Below are 18,590 nucleotides of genomic sequence, written 5' to 3'. Positions count from 1 at the left end.
CTTTTCTGCAGAGCTGCTGCCCAGCCCATGGCCCCCGGCCTGTGTGGGTGCAGGGGATCGCTCCCTCCCCAGTGCAGGATTTTGCACTTGTCCTTGTTGAACCTCGTGAGATTTATTTTGGCCCGATCCTCCAACGTGTCGAGGTCTCCGAATCCCAGCCCGACCCTGCAGTGTATCTAGTGGGCGCCCCACCTGGGTGTCATCTGTGCTGGTCATCTTCCAGGTCATCGATGAAGACATTGAACAAAACCGGCCCCAGGACCGGCCCCGGGGGCGCTGCGCTTCATACCAGCTGCCAACTACACCACGAGCCACGGATCCCGGCCGTCTGAGCCCGATGCTCCAGCCAGTTTCAGCCCCCACCGCGGCCATCCAGCTCGGACATCCCCGGCCGGCCTGCAGGCGGGTGCAGATGTGTACTGAGCGTGTTACGTGTGCATGCAGGCCTATGATGTATATTCGGCACGTGTATTTAGATGTGTGTGTGCTGGTGCACGTTCACCGTGCTCACGCACGTGGGCGCAGCTGAGCACGTGTCCGGCTCTCATGCAAGCCATGTTCGGAAGAGGTTTGGCTGCTCTCGGCCACCGTCGCGGAGCTGGAGCTGGCCACGCCCCTTCCCCTCAGGCCCGGGAAACGGCTCCGGAGCCATGTCGAATCTCCCGCGCCCTCGTTCCCCGGGCAACCGCACCTACTTCCGGCTGCTTTCGCCAATCGCAGCTTTCGCCTGCGAGGCGCGGGCCAATCAGCGGCGGCCCCGGAAGTGGCCGTCCGGGAAGCAGCATGGAGCGCCTGTGGGCCGGGGACTGCGCGCAGCTGGTTCGCAGCTGGCGGGTGTGTGTGCACGCGTCATGCGTGTGTGCCGGTGACGTCATCGCGCGTGTGCAGGTGTCTGTTAGCACGTGTCCGCATGAGGCCGTGTGCGTGCTAGTGTGCATGCACATACTTGTATGTGTATATTGGTGTGTGCTCGTATGTGTGTCAGCGTGTGCTAGTGTGCAAATGCGGACGTGTTGTATATTAGCACGGGGGTAAATGTGTGTGCTGGTGTGTAGGCATGGGTCTGTCCAGGTGTGGGTGTGCATGTTAGGGTGTTAATGTGTGCTAGTGTGCATGCAGGTGTTCGCGTACACACGCACCTGCATGTGTGGGTTGGGGGTGTGGGTTCATGCGTCCATGGGTTGTGGTCATGTGGGCGTGCACATCGGTTTGCTAGTGCACGCGCGCGTGTGTGTGTGAATGTAGGTGTGTGCGTTCGCAGTGCAGTCTGCTCTTCCTCAGTCCGTGCCGCGCTTGCTTTGCCCGCTGCGCCGGGGCAGTTTCCCGAAGGGAGAGGCTGAGGCCAGGCTGGGTGCCAACGAGGGGCTTCTCCCCCACGCCTCCGCCCAGAGGTCTCCCCCAGCCCTGCCCCAGCGCGTGACTGTGGCCTCCTTGCAGGTCGCCAGCTTGTCGGGGTCGGGCCGTGCGACGAAGCAGGCGGTGCTGCAGCACCGACGCGCCTTTGAGAAACTGCTGCAGAAGATCCAAGGTACCGCGTCGCGCTCCAGCTGCCCCGTGTGTCGCAAGGCGCCGCCTGCAGAGCGCGGAGGCAGGCGGGTGCCGGAGCGCTGCTGACGGACCCCTGGATGCGTGCAGGGATCGGTGTCGCTGCGGCGGGGGTCTGCTGGCAGAGCTGCTTTGTGGCAGGGGAGTCAACCTCTGTAGTCAGAGCAGCAGGCTTGTGTAGGGCAGTGTTTCTCTACCCCTGGGTTGCGACCCGGAAGCAGGTCGCAAGAAGACATGAAAGGGTTGGGAACAAAAAAGGATCCACCCCTTTAAAAACGCATTCTTCTTTAAAGGAGAAAACCCTTTAAAGGAGAAAAGGTTGCTGTCCCTGTCTGCACCGTCCAGCGGAAGTGGAACAGCAGGGATCGCCATTCGAGGGGCAGCTGTCGTTGTGCCCGCATCGGGCCTGTCTCTGCAGGTGCAGCCTCGCAGCATTTTGAGACGCACATATTTGGAGGTGATGAGAGGAGCCCTAGAGCGGGGGTCGTGTCCCTGTCCTGAGCTGCACCTGCTCCTTTTCCTAAAGGATGTGTCTGGGAGCCATGAAGCAGCCTCCTTTTCCTCTCAGTAGCGAGGGGAGCTGGAAGGAGCAGCAGCAGCATGCTGGAGGGTCTTCCAGAGCTGGGCAAGGACAGATGGTATTAACTTCCCTGCTGAAGGAGGGAGACTTGGGGTAGTGCAGCAGCTGGTGGAGGAGCTAGAAGCGACTTCCTGTAGAGCAGGGATGTCAAACTCATTTCGGGCCCCAGACTGGATCCAAACCTCAGGACAGTATTTACATTGCCCTTGCTTGCCCTCCTGCTGCCGATGACGATGTCCATCGGGGTCTAGGGACCCTGAATTCTGCAGCAGGCCACGCTCCAACAGCCGTGCTCTGCAGCTTTGGCCATGCCCGATGGAACAGTCTTGTGGACTGATTCCAGCTGTATGTTTGACACCCCTGCTAGAGAGAAAGTGCTGGAAGGAGAGCTGCCCAGAGGCAAGCACGCTAGGAAGAGGCAGTAGCAGTGTGGGTTGGTCAGTGGGTTAAAGCAGTTGCCATCCTAGAATGGTCATGCTATACTTGTACCTAAGAGATGGTGCAAAATCCCTGCTGTTTAAGGAGACAAGAGCTGCACCAGGGAGGGCAAAGCCCATTGGTGATTTCCCAAAAAATCAGAGGGGAGGTTTCTGCATTGGAGGGTCAAAGCCTCTGGGTGTCTAGTCTGAAGGAAGCTGGGGTGTGGCCTCCTAATGCTGACTTCCAAGTGCTGGAGAGGAGATTGGCCTGGTCAGAGCTTTTCTTCTCCAGTGAATGTAGGGCTCGGGGAGTGCACGGGAACCCGAGTGGGAATGAATTGGGCAGCAGGGCAACCTGGTAAATCCTTGGCATCTGGGTCACTCAGGTGCATTGTTTGATGCTCATCTGCCTTGGCCCTGCGTTGGGCCCATCTCTGACTGCAGGGCTGCCAGCTGTCCTCCCCAGCCTGCCTCTGGAGCTGACTGTGCTCTACAACTCCCTGCTGTTTGATCTTGGCAGCTCCGACTGCATTGTTGAGCGAGAACCGGAAGGCATACGACAGGGGCTCTTGAGGGGTAAGGAGAACATCCCAGTCTCTCAGAGTTGTGGTGGGGCTAGGCTGGCTGGGGCAAAATACAGGTGGGGCTGTGCATTAAGAAGGTGACTTCATGTTATCTGGTGCAAATGGCAAGAGAGCCGAGGTAACTGGGCTTGGGGCCGAGTGGATGTGGCATCCGCGGCATCCTGGAGCCTGCAGGGCTGGGGCTCAGGACCTTGAGGAAGAACACCAAACACGTAAAGTGTGCTCAGGCCAAAACTGGGATGGAGGGCACCGGCGAGAGAGGGAAGGGGTGTTTGTCTGAGCTTCTTTCAGGGACTTGGGAGCAGAGGAACTTAGAAGAAGTGGGCTGAATCTCTAGAACGGACAAAGTGGGATACTTGGTCTTGGCAGGAGAGGGTGCAGGAGGAGTCTGCAAAGCCAGTGATGGCTTTGGCTAAGCTCCAGTCAAAGGCTGATCTCTGTGATGTGAGCGCCCTTCATTACTCAGGTCCTTTCTCTGCTCACCCCCATGGTTTCTGTTCTTTCTCTCAGCTTAGGGAGATAAAGGCTCTTGTCTGCCTTTCCCAGAGCCGGTGGATGTTGGGCAGCTCCATGAGGGGCTGTATCTTTGTGGGGTGCTCTGAGCTGTTGCAATAGCCTCGGCTGCCTTTCCAAATGATATTTGGCCTCTCAGAAACACAGGGAAGTCTGGCTGGAAGGGACCTGCAGAGGTCACGTCTAGTCCAACCCCTGCCTGAGGCAGGATCAGCCCTGTGCAAACCAGCCCCATTGTCCAACCTCATGTGATCAGCCCTGGCACAACACAGTCATCACACCCAAACCTGCCACAGGGAAAGCAGAGGGGGCCGTGTCCTGATGCTGCAAAGGATGTTAATATATATTCAAGGGATCCCAGGCAAAGGCTATACCCCTCTGCTACAGAGGAAGGCAAACCCCTCCCCACTCCCGGTCTGACCAGGGGGGAAATTCCTTCCTGACACCCAAATATGGCAGCCTGTCTGACCCTGAGCAGAGGGGCAAGACCTTCCAGCCACGACCCTGTGGGGTTGGTGCTAGCAGGAGCCTTGGCACAGCCCAGCCCCATCCCCAGCCTGGGCTGTAGCACCCAGCACCTGTGGGGGAGGCTTTAAAAAAACAAAAAGAAAAACCAAAAAGCCCTGACTCGTAGCAGCAGGAGGGGAAAACATTCCCCCCCAGCCCCCATGTGATAACTACTTTTGCTCATTCTTTTTCTTCTAGTGCTGGAAGCTGGTGGGGTGTCCGGGCAAGATCTCAGCACCGAGGAGCTCTGGCAGAAGGTGCTGCAAGAGGTGCCTGCCGAGGAGCTGCGAGCTCCACTGCATCAACTGGGCGTTCTGCAGGGGGTGCTGTGGCTGGCAGCGAACCGCCTGGGCAGCATCACCGGGCTTCTGCGGCTCTTGAGTGGTGCCAAGGTACAGAGGCAGCTGCAGGATGCTGCCTGTCTTCTAGATGTTTGTGCTGCCCCTCGCCTTGAGCAGTCTTGTTCCCTTGTTGTCAAGAAGGCTACTGGCATCCTGGGCTGCATTGGTAGCAGCTTTACCAGCAGATCAAGGGAAGTGATTCTTCCCCTCTATTCGGCAGTGGTGAGGCCACATCTGGAGTCCTGTGTCCAGCTGTGAGCCCCCTGCTACAGAAAGGATGTGGACATGTTGGAGAGAGTCCAGTGGAGGGCAATGCAAATGGTTGTGGGGCTGGGGGACCGGACTTGTGAGGAGAGTTTGAGGGAAATGGGCCGACTGAGTCTGCAGAAGAGAAAACAGGGAGGATTTGATTGCAGCCTTCAGCTCCCCGCAGGGGGGTTGCAAAGAGGATGGAGCTGGGCTGTTCTCAGTGGGAGCAGATGACAGGACAAGGAGCAATGGGTTTCACTTGCACTGAGGGAAGTTGAGGTTAGACATGAGGAAAAACTTTCTCACTAGGAGGGTAGTAAAGCACTGGAACGGTCTCCCCAAAGAGGTGGTGGAGTCTCCATCCTTGGAGGTTTTGAAGACCCAGATAGACAAAACCTTGTCTGGGATGATGTAGTTGGGGCTGGTCCTGCTGTGAGCAGGAGGTTGGACTAGATGCGACCTCCTGAGCTCCCCTCAATCCTCGTTTTCTATGATTCTATCATCCAAAAGCTGAAGTAAGTAGGCACTGGGCACCCTTTTGGCTGGCTACTGTACACGGGGCACCATGACATGCCGTGGTGCTGGGTCTCACAACCAGGCAGCAGCTCCCCCCTGTGCTCTAGTGGACTGCTTACATGCTTCTTCCCAAGCAGTGCCAGCACAGTGGGGAGGAGTCCACCCAGCCAGCTCCCTACAGATCCCACCCGGAATCGTTTCTGGGTGGGAGGGAGCTGCAGAAGTCATGTCTAGTCCAACCCCTGCCTGAGGCAGGATCAGCCCTGTGCAAACCATCCCACACAAGTCCAGTGTCCAAACTCTGAGCAAATTAGCCCAGTCACCCTGATACCACACCCGACCCTGTCGCAGGGAAAGTGCTGCAAAAGTTGTTAGTAGACACTCCAGAGATCCCAGACTGAGGCTGTGTCCCTGCTGCAGAAGAAGGCAAAAACCCCCATTTTATACCAATCTGAGCAGGGGGGGAAATTCCTTCCTGCCCCCAGTGCAGCATTGGTTTGATTCTGAGCAGAAGGGCAAGACCTGCTATCCGGGACCCTTTGGCTTTGGTCCCAGCAGAAGCATTGGCACATCTTAGACCCCATACCGGGCCTGGGCTGCAACCAACCTCCAATGCCTCTGAGGGGGGCTTACAAAAAGTCCACGACACAAAGCATTGATGCGGGGAAGGAATTCCCTCCCAACCCCTGCAGCAACTAGCACAGCCCAGAAGCCTGAGAAATCCCTGGGGGCAGGAGGAGCTGAGCTTGCCCTCCTGCTGTCCAACGTGAGGGCCTGTAGGCTGGCTGCAGAACGGCACTGGAGGGTTATGACAAGCAGGGTATGCTGCGCTACTGGGAGCCTGGAGCCCGTCTGTGCTGAGCAGCGATTGCCTGCTGCTGGCATTACAGCTTTGGTATAACGTCTTGAAGGGCATTAAGTGGCTTTCCAGTCAGCTCCCTGCTCCCATGGCCTTGGACTACCCCCAGCAGCAAGAGTCCAGACACAGCCGTGGTCTCCAGCCAGAGAGCAGGAGCTCTCCTGCTGGTGGTGGGCAGTGAAGGCTCTCCCAGGGGAGTAGTGTCAATAGGGAGTGAGCAGGAGAATCCCTGGCTGTGGCATGTACACATGCAGCTCATGTGCATTCCTCACGCAGCCCACATGCACTCATCTGTGGGCTTCTAGCAGGTTTCAGTGGATGCCCTAGGGCAAGGCTGGGTGGGCCTGGGGGGCCCTTTGGCCTCATCTAGGGGTGGTGTGACCTGGTGCACAGTTGGAGCACAGCACCGTTCAGCCTCACAGTGGTGAAGACGCTGTTGGCCGGAGATAGGCTGCTGGGCGATGTGGTCTGGGCATGCGAACCGCCATAGCATGAAGGCTCCAGAGGTCTCCAGGGCTCTGCATCTCACCCACTCTCCTCCATGTCTGCTATCAGGAGCCAGTGCTGTCACCCTGCCCTGGAGGTGAGAACGAGCTCCTGGCACTACTCAGGGCCTGGCAGGTGCCTGCTGATGGGGGCACTTCGCCCCTCGTGGTACAGAGTGCCCGGGATGTGAGAGAGATACTGTGGACCGCAGCTGCCTTCCTGCAAGGTATGGATTGGGCATGTTTCCCGCACCACAGGGTGCATCCAGTGCTCTACACACCTCCTTTCCAGGGGTGCAACTGTCCCTCCAGCCCTGCCTCTGGAGCCTGCCTGCACTGCACTTCCCTAGCTCTTCCCTTCTCTTAGCCATGGGGTGGGAGCTGGACAGCCAGCCTTCCCTGCCCTTCAGTGTGTTGCACTTGAACAAGAGGCCAAGGAGGAAGCCCAGTGATGTTTCAGCCTTGAAAACAACCCCCCTCACACCCCTGCACTTGCCCCTGCTCGACTTTCAGCACTGTGGGGTCCCCCAGGCTCCTGTCTCCACCCGCACCCTGCCTCTGTCACAGGTGCTCCCCTGCTTCTCCGTGCTGTGGCCTTAACTGGGTACCTAGGCCTTGGAATGACTAGTGAGAGGCAGGTCAGCCAGGCCCCTGCCCCTCTCCATCCCCTCCATGCTTTGGAGGCCTTCTGCTCTTGCTGTACCTCTGCAGCTGATCACAAATCCCTTGCACGTGGGTGAGGCTGGCCACGGGTGGTTTTTGGTGGCACACTGCCACTTTTACATCTGTGCTCCTGGATCTACTTCCCAGAGCCCCTCTGACTTTCCCGTTCATCTCTTCTAAATATGACACACATTTCTCTCTTATCCTGTGCAGTTAGCACAGACCCGGTAGCGTTTCAGTGGGATTGCAGCTGACTACGCATGATTTGGTTCTTATCAAGTTGTTGCAGCTGTTAGTTAAAAGCAATAGCCTGCATTTGTCCTAGGTGAAAACTAGGGGCCTTGGCTAACAGATTATGCTTCTGCTTCCTAGCGGTTATATATTGAGCACGTCAATCTACACCAGCTTAAGCATGTATTATCCGCAGCTTTGGCTCATATTCGGGCTGCAGCCCAATGATGTTTCATCAGAGAGCATGTCTGCAGCCTGTATGCAGGGATGGGTTCTCTGGGGTCCTCACTGCCGTGACAGAGCAGGTCCTAGAGCTTCTCTGGCCCCAAGGGGTTAGCCAAGCTTGTACTCTGGTCTGTAGCTCCCAGGGTGGGGTCAGGTTTCCGAGGGGCAGATCCATTCACTTGAAGGTTGCACAGAATTCCTGCTCCCTTGCAGAGGGCCGAGGGAGTCCAGCAGCCAGGGTTGGCTTCTCTGCTCCCAGCCACACACTTCTCTCAGGACTCTCACCCAGGAGCTTGTAGTCAGCTTCTGCCAGGGCCTCAAACGGTGCCGGCTCAGCCTTTGCGCTCAGTTTGTTCCAGCTCTCCCTTCTGGTTTGTCACCTCCTGCCCTTGCCTGTGCCACCCCCGAACCGCATCCTCTGCCTCTGGCCAGCATGCAGGTATGTGTCTTGTGCTGTCTTCGGAGGTTTCTGCTGTCCCAGCTCTGTTCCCAGAAAGGAATGCAATGGTCTCCTGCAAGTGTTCCAGATAAAAGAAAGGTAGCAGTTCTGACAGCTGTGCCCAGCCCACAGCACGTGCTGGGGTGGTTGAGGTCCCTGCATTTTCAAAGGCGTAACGCAGCACTGAGCAGGAAGGCTGGCTGGTGCCGACACAAGGATCTTGCCCGTGGTGCACAGGCTGCCACAGAGGCCCGACTCCGGGGGTGTGACGGACATGGCGCACAGCTAATATCTACCATTCACACTGCAGGTTTCCAGGAGCTGGAGGCTGGGAATCTCCCAGCTGCCCTCTCCCTCCTCCAACTGGCTGCAACCGGGTTCTGCTCCAAGAGAGTCCTGGCCCAGATCTACATCTGCCTGGGCTGCTGCACTCGGCAAATGGTAACGTGCCGTGTCTTTCACCAGGAGCAGGGAGGGTGGATTAGCCGGTGCCTGCAGGGAGCTGGAGGGGCAGCCTAACAGCCACGCTGTGCGTGCCTGGGGCCGAGGGCTACAGGTGGAGTGTCGCTGGGCTCCATTGGGAACTGTAACCTCAACTTTCTCAGGCAGCAACTTGAGTTTCCCAGCCCAGCACTTTGGCTGTGCCGGCTGCTCCCCGCTCTCTCCTGGGGCAGCTCAGCCAGCTTTGCTGTGGGTTAGTGCAGCCCACGTCCAGGGGAGGGGAGGCTGGAGGGCCCAGCACAGAGAGGCTTGTTGCTGCCCTGGGAAGGAGGAAACCCTGAGTGCTTCCCTCTAAAGCGCGGTTGGGGATGGAGGTGGAGTAGCCAGATCACCAGACTGCAGGGTTTCCTTTCCAGCCCCTTGAGCCCAGGGGGTGCCTGGCACTATGTGCTTTGCCAGGCTAGGGACTTGTCATGCCTTGGCCTCTGTAGCTCCTCTGGGCCCCCTGATTCTCCCTCACCCACCCCATTTTGAGGGCCCAGGCCCCTTCCTCTGGGAGGATGCCTGGAGCATGTTTCTCCAGGTGATACTCTGGAGCTATAGCAGGGAGTGAGGTCTTGCTGTCTGGTTCTTCCTGCCCCCAGGGTAAGCCACAGACGGCTCTGCAGCACCTGAAGCAAGCCCTGCAGCTTGATTTCCAGTGCCTCACGGCCCTGTCCCAGGCAGCAATGGTGTACCACCAGCTGGGGGAAATGGACGCGGAGCTGGAGGCCCTGGCTCTGCTCCATGAGGTTTGTCTGCCCAGCATGGCCTCTCGGGGTGGCATCCTGAAGCTGTGTGGCTCACTGCTGCATTGGGTCTGGCTGGGCTGTACAGACCCTGGAGCAGCCCTGGTTGCAGCTGGGTAAGGGGAGCCAGGCCGACTGAGCCCCACAGCGGCTGCTCCAGATGACTTCGGAGACCGCCTTGGCCTTACCCAGGCAGTGGCATGAAGTGGAGATGCTCTGCCCAAGGATGCCTGGGTGTCAGGTAGTTGTAGTGACCAGCCATTAACATGGCATTGGTCTGTGGTGGGGGCACACTGGGGCCTGGTCCCGCAGGCAGTCACAGTCCGAGCTCAGTTGGTTTTAACAAGCATGGGGCGGAGAGAGCTCCCTGCCATCCAGCATGCCGGGGCAGGGGCAGGCTGGGGCCCTCTGAGAGCACAGAATCCCAGGCAGGTCTCTGCCCCCGGGGCATTGAAGGGCCCTGCGCTGCTGTGTGCTTACAGTACCAGTGCTGCCCTCCACCCCAGAGGTGGCTGCATGAGCCGGTCCGGGCCTCTGGGTCCTCTACAGAAACGGAGGAGCCTGGGTGCAGCTCCCTGGGGTTAGAGCAGGGGTTTACCTCCCATAAGCTCTGTGCCTCCCTTGCCTCTGCAGGCTCTAGACAGCCCCCCTCCGGAGGCTGGCTCCGCTGCGTCTGGCTCACTGGTCCAAACAGAGCTGCTGGTCCACCCCCTGGCCTTGGTGTCGCTGCTCCGCCAGCCCTCCCCCTCTGAGGTGAAGTACCTGCTGGCCCAGAGGTGCCTCCAGGCTGGAAGGTGAAGCCCTTTCCTCTCTCCTCTTGGGCAGGAACCCAGCCTGCTCGGAGCCCCCTGTCTCCTTTGGGCTCCTAGATTGGCACCAGTTGAACCCTTGTTGAGCATCCAACCAGTGCCAGGCCAATAGGAATCTGCCTGCCTGCCTGCCTTCTTGGTGCTGGGACTGGTGTTGCAGGGACAGGCAGGTGGCTTAGCACGGCTCCCACATGGCCTTACTCCCCTTATCGGTCCTGGTCCTACTCTTTGAGAGAAGAGGCCTTTTCTTGGGGTTTCCCCTGGTCCCCGCTCCCCCTTGGCTGCAGGGGAACCTCCTCCCTCCCTCCTCTCTGTGCTGCAGGACGGCTGAAGCAGGGGAGCACTACCTGGACTTGCTGGCTGTGCTGCAGGAGGGGCCCCGGCACCAGGTGAGAATTTGCCAGGGGCCTGGGGGGTGACTGGGCTTGTGAGACACTGTAGGAGCCCCATCCCTTGGATTCTGCAGGATGGCTTCTTTCCTCACCTGCACTTACATCCCCTCAGGAGCCTTCTGGCACCTCTGCAGGGACAGGGGCCCTGGCCTGCTCTGGGCACCCAAAAGCACCAGAGCAAGGGAGCAAATGCGGGGGCTGAGGCAGGACGCTGAAGGGCTCAGCTGCAGGCAGGGAGGGGAAGGGAGGCCCACACAGAGCACATGGACCTGGAGCTCTTGGGGTGTCCAGGTGGAGATGCCAAGGGGCAGAGGCCTCCCCACCTGGAAGCCATGGCATTGCACTGCAGTGCACATTAATGTGGTCTGTGCAGTGCGGGCATTCAGCCAGGGCTGGCTCAGCGCTGTCTGGTGTGATGCTGCCAGGGCCACGGCTCTGTTTCCTTGCTGTGTTCCCAGCCTGGCTCGGGAAACCCCAGCTACGCAGTCGAGGCCACTGGCTTCTCACTCAGCCTGGGTCGGGGCAGCTGCAGCTGAGCCCCATGAAAGGTTCCCCCTCCAAGCACGAGCCAAAGCGTGCCATACCTGCCCCACAGGTGCCCCTGCACAGCCAGTCGGCTCTGCCCAGGATCCCCGAGGTGTTCTTGGAAGCCGCGTGTGCCCTGGAGCAGCTTGGGAGGCACCGGGACACCATTGCTGTGTGTGAGGAGGTTGTCAGCCGAACGAGTGACCTGACTCCTGAGATGCTGCGCATTGACCTGAGCTCCTGGGACGGGGCGGAGGCAGGTTCCTCATCACCCAGGCCAAGGTCGGGGCTGTCCTGTGACATCCTGCCCCAGAAGAAAGAGAGCCTGCGCTGCATCCTGTGGAGGGCAGCCGCGTACCTGCACCAGGGCCGGGCATGGGCTGGCCTAGCGGACAGCAAGGAGGCCATAACGCAGTTTACCAGGTGCCGTTACTGCAAGCAGAGGGAGAGGGAGCTGGCCAGGCTGCAGCCAGCTGGGGCTGACAGCAGCTTGCCAGGAGCAGCAGGGCAGCCTGCAGGGGCAGCCCCAGGGCCCTGCTCAGACTGTGCGCAGGGTGTCTCGCCTCCACCCACAGCAGGGAGACATGGGGCCATCCTCATATGGGCCTCGGGGACGGCTGAGCCGTGGGGCTCTGGAGCTGAGGTAGGGGGCCTGTGCAGGACCCAGAGCGTGTGTGCCTTCAGGGCAGGCGCTCTTGTCCTTGGGCTGAGGTTCCTGCTGGCCCGTGGCCTCTAGGACTGGGCAGTAGCCCTGGGAGCGACTGTAGCAGGGGGCACACCCTCTGCCTGGCATCTCTGGAGCATCTTTTAACAACCTTTCCAGCAACGGGATACTCGTTGCCGCAGCCCCTCTGCTTTCCCAGCAGCAGGGTTGGGTGTGAAGTCTGGTGCTGTGTCAGGGTGATGGTAGTTCTACGAAGAGGTTAGATGGTTAGATTATAGATTTGTCTAGGAAGTTTTGGACAGGGCTGATCCTGGGGTTGGACTAGATGTGGAGGTCCCTTCCAGCTCCACTGCTCTGGTTCTATGATTTTCCTTTGGCTTGTCCCTCCAGGTGCCTCAATGACCTTCTCAGAGTCCAGCTTGTGAGTGCAGGTAGGTACAGCTGCACCTGCCCTTGCCTCTCTTGGAGGGGTATGGGGGCCAGGCTTGGGCTAGCAAAGCCTGTGTGCAGCAGGTGGTGCCTATATGGTGCCCTGAGCATGGGAAGTGCTATGGCAGGGCCCATAGTGTTCAGCTGATAGGCGGGGCTTTGTGCCAGGCCTTGCTTCATGCTGGCATGTACCTGCCCTGTGTCCTGAGCATCTCTGGAGCATTGTCCAAGGCTGAGAGGGCCCAGGGGCAGCTCACCTCAGCTGCCTATGTTCTCTCACCGTTCCCGGGCTGCCTGTTGCACCTGCCATGCCCTGAGCAGCAGCAAGGAGATCCGGACTCCAGGGAATAGATCTACCTGCTTTGTGCTGTTCTCTGCTGGCTCAAGGGGTCTTGGGAAGGCTTTTCCCTGCTGCTGTTGGCTATTAGTCCAGCTGTGGAGGCCCAGAGGGCTCATAAGCGTGCTGCAGACACCTCCACGCTAGCTCAGACTTGGAAGCACCAGAGCTGTGCTGAGCGCTCCTGTGCTGATTTTGCCCAGCCCCTCAGCAGAGCCAAGGCTGCTGCTTGCTGCTCCGGTCACAGGCGCAGACCCTGTCTGGCACATAAGATGGGGCAGGGGTGGCTGACCCCATCACGGCCCACCCGCAGCACTGGACCCAGCTTGCTGGTTAAGAACCAGTCTCCTCGGCCGTTGGCAAAGCCAGGAGTGCTGCCAGCCCACATCCGGGGTCTTCATGGAGCAGCTCAGGGCAAGCCAAGAGGAAAAGATTTCAGGGAAGCCCCAGCTCACTGTTACCATCATAGCTGAGGTAAAGGCAAGCGGCAGCCTCCCCTTCTGGGAGCCGGTTACATGCCCGGAAAAATCAGTGGCCTGGCCCCTTTGGTCCTCTTTACACCACTGCTGACTCATCACCAGCAGCTGCTTTGGATCCGCCTGTCCTGTCTGCCTTCCTCCTACGCCATCTCCGGGTCCCTTCCCCCCGGGTGCTCCCTTGCGGCTCTCCCTGAACAGCTTCCCTCTTGCCTGTTAAGGCCTGCGCTGGAAGGTATGCCCCTGGCTGCAGGATTGACCGACACCAGCACTGATCAATGTGGAGACAGCTAGAAGGGCTTTGCTAAAAGCAGACCTGATGGAAGGTTAGCCGCACCTACCCGTGCCTTGGCCTGAAAGACCTCTTCAAAGTCAGGCTTTACCAACCTCTGGCAAAGTTGCTTGATGAGTTTGAGTGTTAAAATTGGTGCCGGGGGTCCGAAATGCACATGAATGACAAAAGGTGCCGGGATCAGGGTGGTTTGTGAAGAGGTGCTGATGTCTGTGATGTAAATGCTGGAGGCCACTGGCAGGCGTTATGCTTAGCATGCAATTCACCAGTTAATCGCCCCTTAAACAGTAACCCAGCCACACATGCAGGCAATTCATGGTGTGATAATTTGGAAATAGGCAACACAATGATTCCAAAAAATATGTGCAGTAATTTTGTTGCTGGTTTTCATTGTGCCCTAAACTGAAGGCGTGACAAGGTCCCTACAGTGCAGCCTGATGTCCCAGGGCTGCCCTGGTTTAGCAGGCACCCAACTTTCCACCTGGCAGAGCAGGAGAGACCTGGGGTCTTGATCCTGGCAGTTCCAGATTTGCATGTCCTGTCATGCAAGTAATGGTGTGATTGGGATCTGACCTGTGCCAGCTCCAAATTTGCATGTTCTGTCATGTGCATGCACTGATGCAGGCTGGGGACCAACTGGCTCAGCAGCAGCTCTGCAGAAAAGGACCAGGTGGGACAGGGGACGAGAAGCTGAACAGGAGCCAGCAGTGTGCCCTTGGTGCCAAGAAGGCCAACAGCATCCTGGGCTGCATCGGTAGTAGCGTTGCCGGCAGATCAAGGGCAGTGATCCTTCCCCTCTGTTCAGCACTGGGGAGGCCACATCTGGAGTCCTGTGTCCAGTTTTGGGCCTCCCACTACAGAAAGGCTACGGACACATTGGAGAGAGTCCAGTGGAGGGCAATGAAAATGGTTGGGGGCTGGTGGACAGGACTGGTGAGGGGAGGCTGAGGGAAATGGGCTGACTGAGTCTGCAGAAGAGAAGACCGAGGGGGACTGAATAGCAGCTGTCACCTCCCTGCAGGGAGGCTGCAAAGAGGATGGAGCTGGGCTGGTCTCAGTGGGGGCAGATGACAGGACAAGGGGCAGTGGGCTCAAGCTGCAGCAAGGGGAGTTTAGGTTTGATATTAGGAGGAAAATCTCACGAGGAGGGTGGTGAAACAATGGAATAGGCCTCCCAGAGAGGTGGTGCAGTCTCCAACCTTGGAGGTTTTGAAGATGCAGATAGACAAAGCCTGGTCTGGGATGATATAGTTGGGGCTGGTCCTGTTTGGAGCAGGGGTTGGACTAGATGTGACCTCCGGAGCTCCCTTCAACTCTCATTTTCTGTGATTCTGTGTGAAGCAAGGCAGGATGCACAACGTTTGGGGTCAGAGAGCCCATGGAGTCAGTAAATGACTATGTGCCATGGGCCTGTGGTAAACAACTGCTTCATCCACGTCTAAAAAGGACGTGAAATGTTAGGAACTTTGCCCAGGGCTCGCGGGGTGCCGTACACGCATTGAGCCTGTGCCCTGCCACCAGCCTCCAGGGCTTATCTTGTAACCCTTTGGACAGGCTAGTAAGGGAGTTGGGCTTTGTAGGTAAGAAACCTGGCTGAGCCCCCGCCATCAAACTGAGCCTGTGGTTAGGCTCTGTGTGACATCGAGGTCTCCAGGAAGTACACGCTGTCCACAGCAGCAGCACAGACAACAAACACCCTTCCCTGGCCCTTGTACAGAGAGCTGCGCTAGAGGAAAGAGAAAAAGGAGGAACAGTGCTGGTTGTTGAGCCAACTTTGCCAGAGGTCAGTGGACTCCCTCCATCACTGGAGGTGTCGAGAAGAGGGTGGACAGACAGTGGGCAGGCATGATCTGGGTGCAGCGATGCCTGTGCCCTACTAGGGGTATTTCCCAGGCTTCTGGGCTGTGCTGGTAGCTGCATGGGGGTGGGAGGGAATCTTGCTCCCCACTTTCTGCTCCGTGTGTCAGGGGGTTTAATCCTTCCCCAGAGGTGCTGGGTGTAGCTGCAGCCCAGGCTGGGCTGTGCCAGTGCTCCTGCTGGCACCAACCCTACCGGGCCCTGGCTGGAGGGGCTTGCCCCTCTGCTCAGGGTCAGACCAATGCTGCACTGGGGTCAGGAAGGGATTTTCCCCCTGCTTAGACTGGTGCAGGCTTGGGGAGAGGGAAGGAGTTCCCTTCCTCTGCAGTGGAGGCATGGCCTCTGCCTGGGTTATTTTGTGCATATACTACTAACCTTTTATAGAAGCAGGACGTTGGCTGCCACGGTCCTCCTGCTGTCCCTGTGGCAGGGTCAGGGGCGATGTCTGGTGCTGTGCTAGGGTTATCAGTAGTTTTACTGAGAGGTTTGATGATGGGTTTGTCTAGGCTGGCTTGCACAGGGCTTGGACTAGATGCGACCTCTGGAGTTCCCTTCCAGCCCCACCAAAGCCTGACTTCCAAGACCCCTGTCAGGTGGGAGCAAGTCAGCCTTCTGTTGGACCTGCTTTTATCAAAGCCTGTCTGGGAGCTGAACATGCATTACTCGGTGCTTGTGTCAACCAGTGCTTCAGCAAAGCCTGCAAAAGGCTCATGTTGAACTATGTGCTGTGTGCAACCCCCCAGCAGCAGCAGCCGGCTATAGCTGGAAGCCAGCAGAGAGGCTGAGCCTCCCAGAAGGGCCTGCAGAGTGCTTGGGAAGGGGGACCAGAATGATGAATGGCCCAGGCCCTCCCAGCTGTTTGCCCCATCCTTGGTGGCAGGGGAAGCGGGGAGCCAGGGGATGCCATGTCTAAGCTCACAGCGTTGTTCCTTCTACCCCAGACGGCCTCCACATTGGCGAGGTGGCAGCAGGCGCCCTGCCGGAGGCGGCGGTGCTCCAAAAAATCCGGCTTCTGGCTCTCGTTGGGCGAGGCACCCAGTTCTTGGAGCTCGGACGGGACAGGGATGCCTTGATGAACTTCCAGTACGCCTTGCAGGTCTCCCCAGGTACAGGGGGCTTGGGCTGGGGTCCCTGCAAGCACAGCCCAGGCTGCTTTGTTCCTTGCAATGGGAAATGCTCCAGGTCCTGGAAGTCCACATTTCAGAGCAACCTGCAGCCCTGGGCACTGAATAAGGCTCAACATTACAGCAATTGTGCTGGAGCGGCCTCATTTGCTCCCATTCATCCCCGTGCCACTCAAGCATTAGGACAAGGCTGGTTCGTGGGGGTGGAGTTGGTCCGGTCCCAGCCCTTGGGCACTTCCCTGTTAGTCTCTGAAGAGAGTCTCCCCCAGGAGGTGCTGGATGCGGGGAGGCTGGGCTTTATCGATCTGGGCTGTCTCAGGGCACAGTGCTCCGGATGCTGGGGACGTCCTGGGGAAGCGCACCTTGCCGGTGCGGTGGGTGGGAGCCGAACACTGGCTGGAGCAGTCTGCAGGAGGGAGCCCCTGAGGCTGCTGACACGCCATGGAGTCTGCTGGGTTACTGCGAGGGCAGCTGGTGCTTGATTCCCCGCTGCTCCCCAGTTCCAGCCCAGCCCCAGCTCTGCTTTGTGGCATGGGAGTGGGTCTGGCTGGACCCTCTGTGAAGCCCGTGGTGCTGCTCTCGCCTTCCTGGGATACAGGGGGCCGGATGTCCCAGAGCACCCGAATCTAGGTGGAGCCCCCAGAGCTTCTCATTCCCGGCTCAGCTGAGCCCACTCGTGCCTTGCAGGGGACCTGGCAGCTGCCTCCCACCTGCTGCAGACCCTGTGGAAGCTGGACCGGAGGCAGGAAGCGGCCGCACTCTGGCAGAAGCTCCAGGCAGACTCTGGCCAAACAGAGGGGCAGCAGGAGGTGCCGGGCAGGTGCGTACAGCAGCAGGGGCAGGGAAGGGGTGAAAGTAGCTGGTGGCACTGGCTGTGGGACACGAAGGGAGGGGGTGGGCACAGCGAGAGGTGACCCCTGTGCCCAGAGCTCCCCCTCTGCATGGGCTGGATGCTGTGCATTGGGGGTGCTGGCAGGTCCATGGTGCTCAGTGGCTGTTACATGGTCCTGCCAGCGTCTGCCACGGGAGCTACTGCTGGCCGACCGCTTCCCCGTGTCTTGCAGATCCTTCCCGCTGTACCTGACTTTGTGCCCGCAGCCAACAAACCTCCTGCTGGATGGATCCCTTGCCAGGAGCCTGCAGGACTATCTCGGGAGCAGCAGCCAGAAGCCTTAGAGTCGCAGCCTGCCTGCCAGGGTCACATGCCAGCCAGCCGGCAGCCTCCATGTCTGCAGTGTTATCTGCTCTGGGACGCCGCGCTGCTCACGAGCTGGAAGCATTTTCCAAGCCCAGGGACTGCAACGCTGCATCTGCTTTTCAAATAAAAAGGCCCTGGGTGAGGCACCACAGCCTTGCTTTTTCCCTGGCCCCTTTTATCTTGCACCCCTTTGACCTGCCTCATTGAAAGCAGCAGCAGGGTATGGAGCAGGGCCCTGGCACTGTCTGGACAGGGCAGGAGACTGCTGGCTTGGCCTCACCTTCCCTCCCCTCAAGTGCAGGCTGTTTGCACTGCCAGTCCATGAGACCGTCTGTGCTGGGGAGGGGAGAGTCCTGGTCTTCCAGGTTGTTAATCTAACAGGGTGACTCGCAGATCTAACCAGGATTACCAGCCCTTTGCTCCCTGCTACAGAGCTCCAGTGTTGGAGCTGGAATTGCAGTCAGGAGACTTGCGCCAGAAAGGCTAGGGCATCTTGTCGGCCGCTCTCCCACTGGCTCTCGTGCATCATTTCCTGGCCCTTGCATTGAGCCCCGTAGCTCTGGTTTGGCTGCAGTCTGTCTCCCTTGGAGGCATCCTGTGTGGCTATGAAGATGGTCAGAGAGAGCCCCCATTGTTCCTTGCAGCAGCTGTCCAGCTCATCCCAAGGGACCCCTTGTTTCTTCGCAGTGAACTCCCACCACTGATGGCCACTGTACTGCCATCTCAGTGTTGTTGCCTCCAGGGACCTGTCACGTCTTCCTACAGTGTGGTCTGAATAAGCCTGCAGCAGCTAGTGAGTATAAACTTTGCATAGCCTTTATTCATGCTATCAGCTGGGCAATCTGACAGCAGGGATAGTGCAGGGGTAAACACACCCGAAGTGCATTTCTGTTCTGTTAGAAGTGCTGACATCACTGCCCACACACCGTCAGTCACATTTGGTGGTTCCATGTCAGGGTTTTTTGGGTTTGTTTCTTTTAAGCCTTTTTAAAGCCTTCCATGCAGCATTGGGTGCTGGCTTCAGGCCAGGCTGGGAATGGGGACCGGGCTGTGTCAATGCTCCTGTTGGGACCAAATCCAGAGGGTCCTGGCTATAGGGTCT

At 58.6% G+C, this 18,590-nt stretch overlaps 1 protein-coding gene across 2 annotated transcripts; it reads left to right on the top strand.

Annotated features, from left to right (window-relative positions):
• Positions 1–635: 635 nt before the first annotated feature.
• Positions 636–17,656, top strand: FANCG (Fanconi anemia complementation group G). Of its 2 annotated transcripts, XM_019531888.1 has the most exons (14): positions 740–834; positions 1,438–1,528; positions 2,989–3,120; positions 4,347–4,540; positions 6,669–6,825; positions 8,467–8,597; positions 9,242–9,388; positions 10,019–10,179; positions 10,517–10,583; positions 11,182–11,534; positions 12,166–12,206; positions 16,108–16,272; positions 16,978–17,110; positions 17,355–17,656. In XM_019531888.1, the coding sequence occupies exons 1-14, from the start codon at positions 784–786 to the stop codon at positions 17,464–17,466; spliced, it is 1,935 nt and encodes a 644-aa protein (XP_019387433.1). In that variant the 5' UTR covers positions 740–783; the 3' UTR covers positions 17,467–17,656. The 2 variants fall into 2 exon arrangements, with proteins under 2 accessions (XP_019387434.1, XP_019387433.1); XM_019531889.1 differs by lacking the exons at positions 1,438–1,528; positions 2,989–3,120 and having other exon boundaries at positions 636–834.
• The last annotated feature ends 934 nt before the right edge of the window (positions 17,657–18,590 follow it).

Source organism: Crocodylus porosus, unplaced genomic scaffold, assembly GCF_001723895.1.
Source record: "Crocodylus porosus isolate Cpor-Errol unplaced genomic scaffold, CroPor_comp1, whole genome shotgun sequence".
Taxonomy (NCBI): domain Eukaryota; kingdom Metazoa; phylum Chordata; order Crocodylia; family Crocodylidae; genus Crocodylus; species Crocodylus porosus.
The sequence above is the reverse complement of the archived record's forward strand: the minus strand, read 5'-3'. Positions and strand labels throughout refer to the sequence as shown.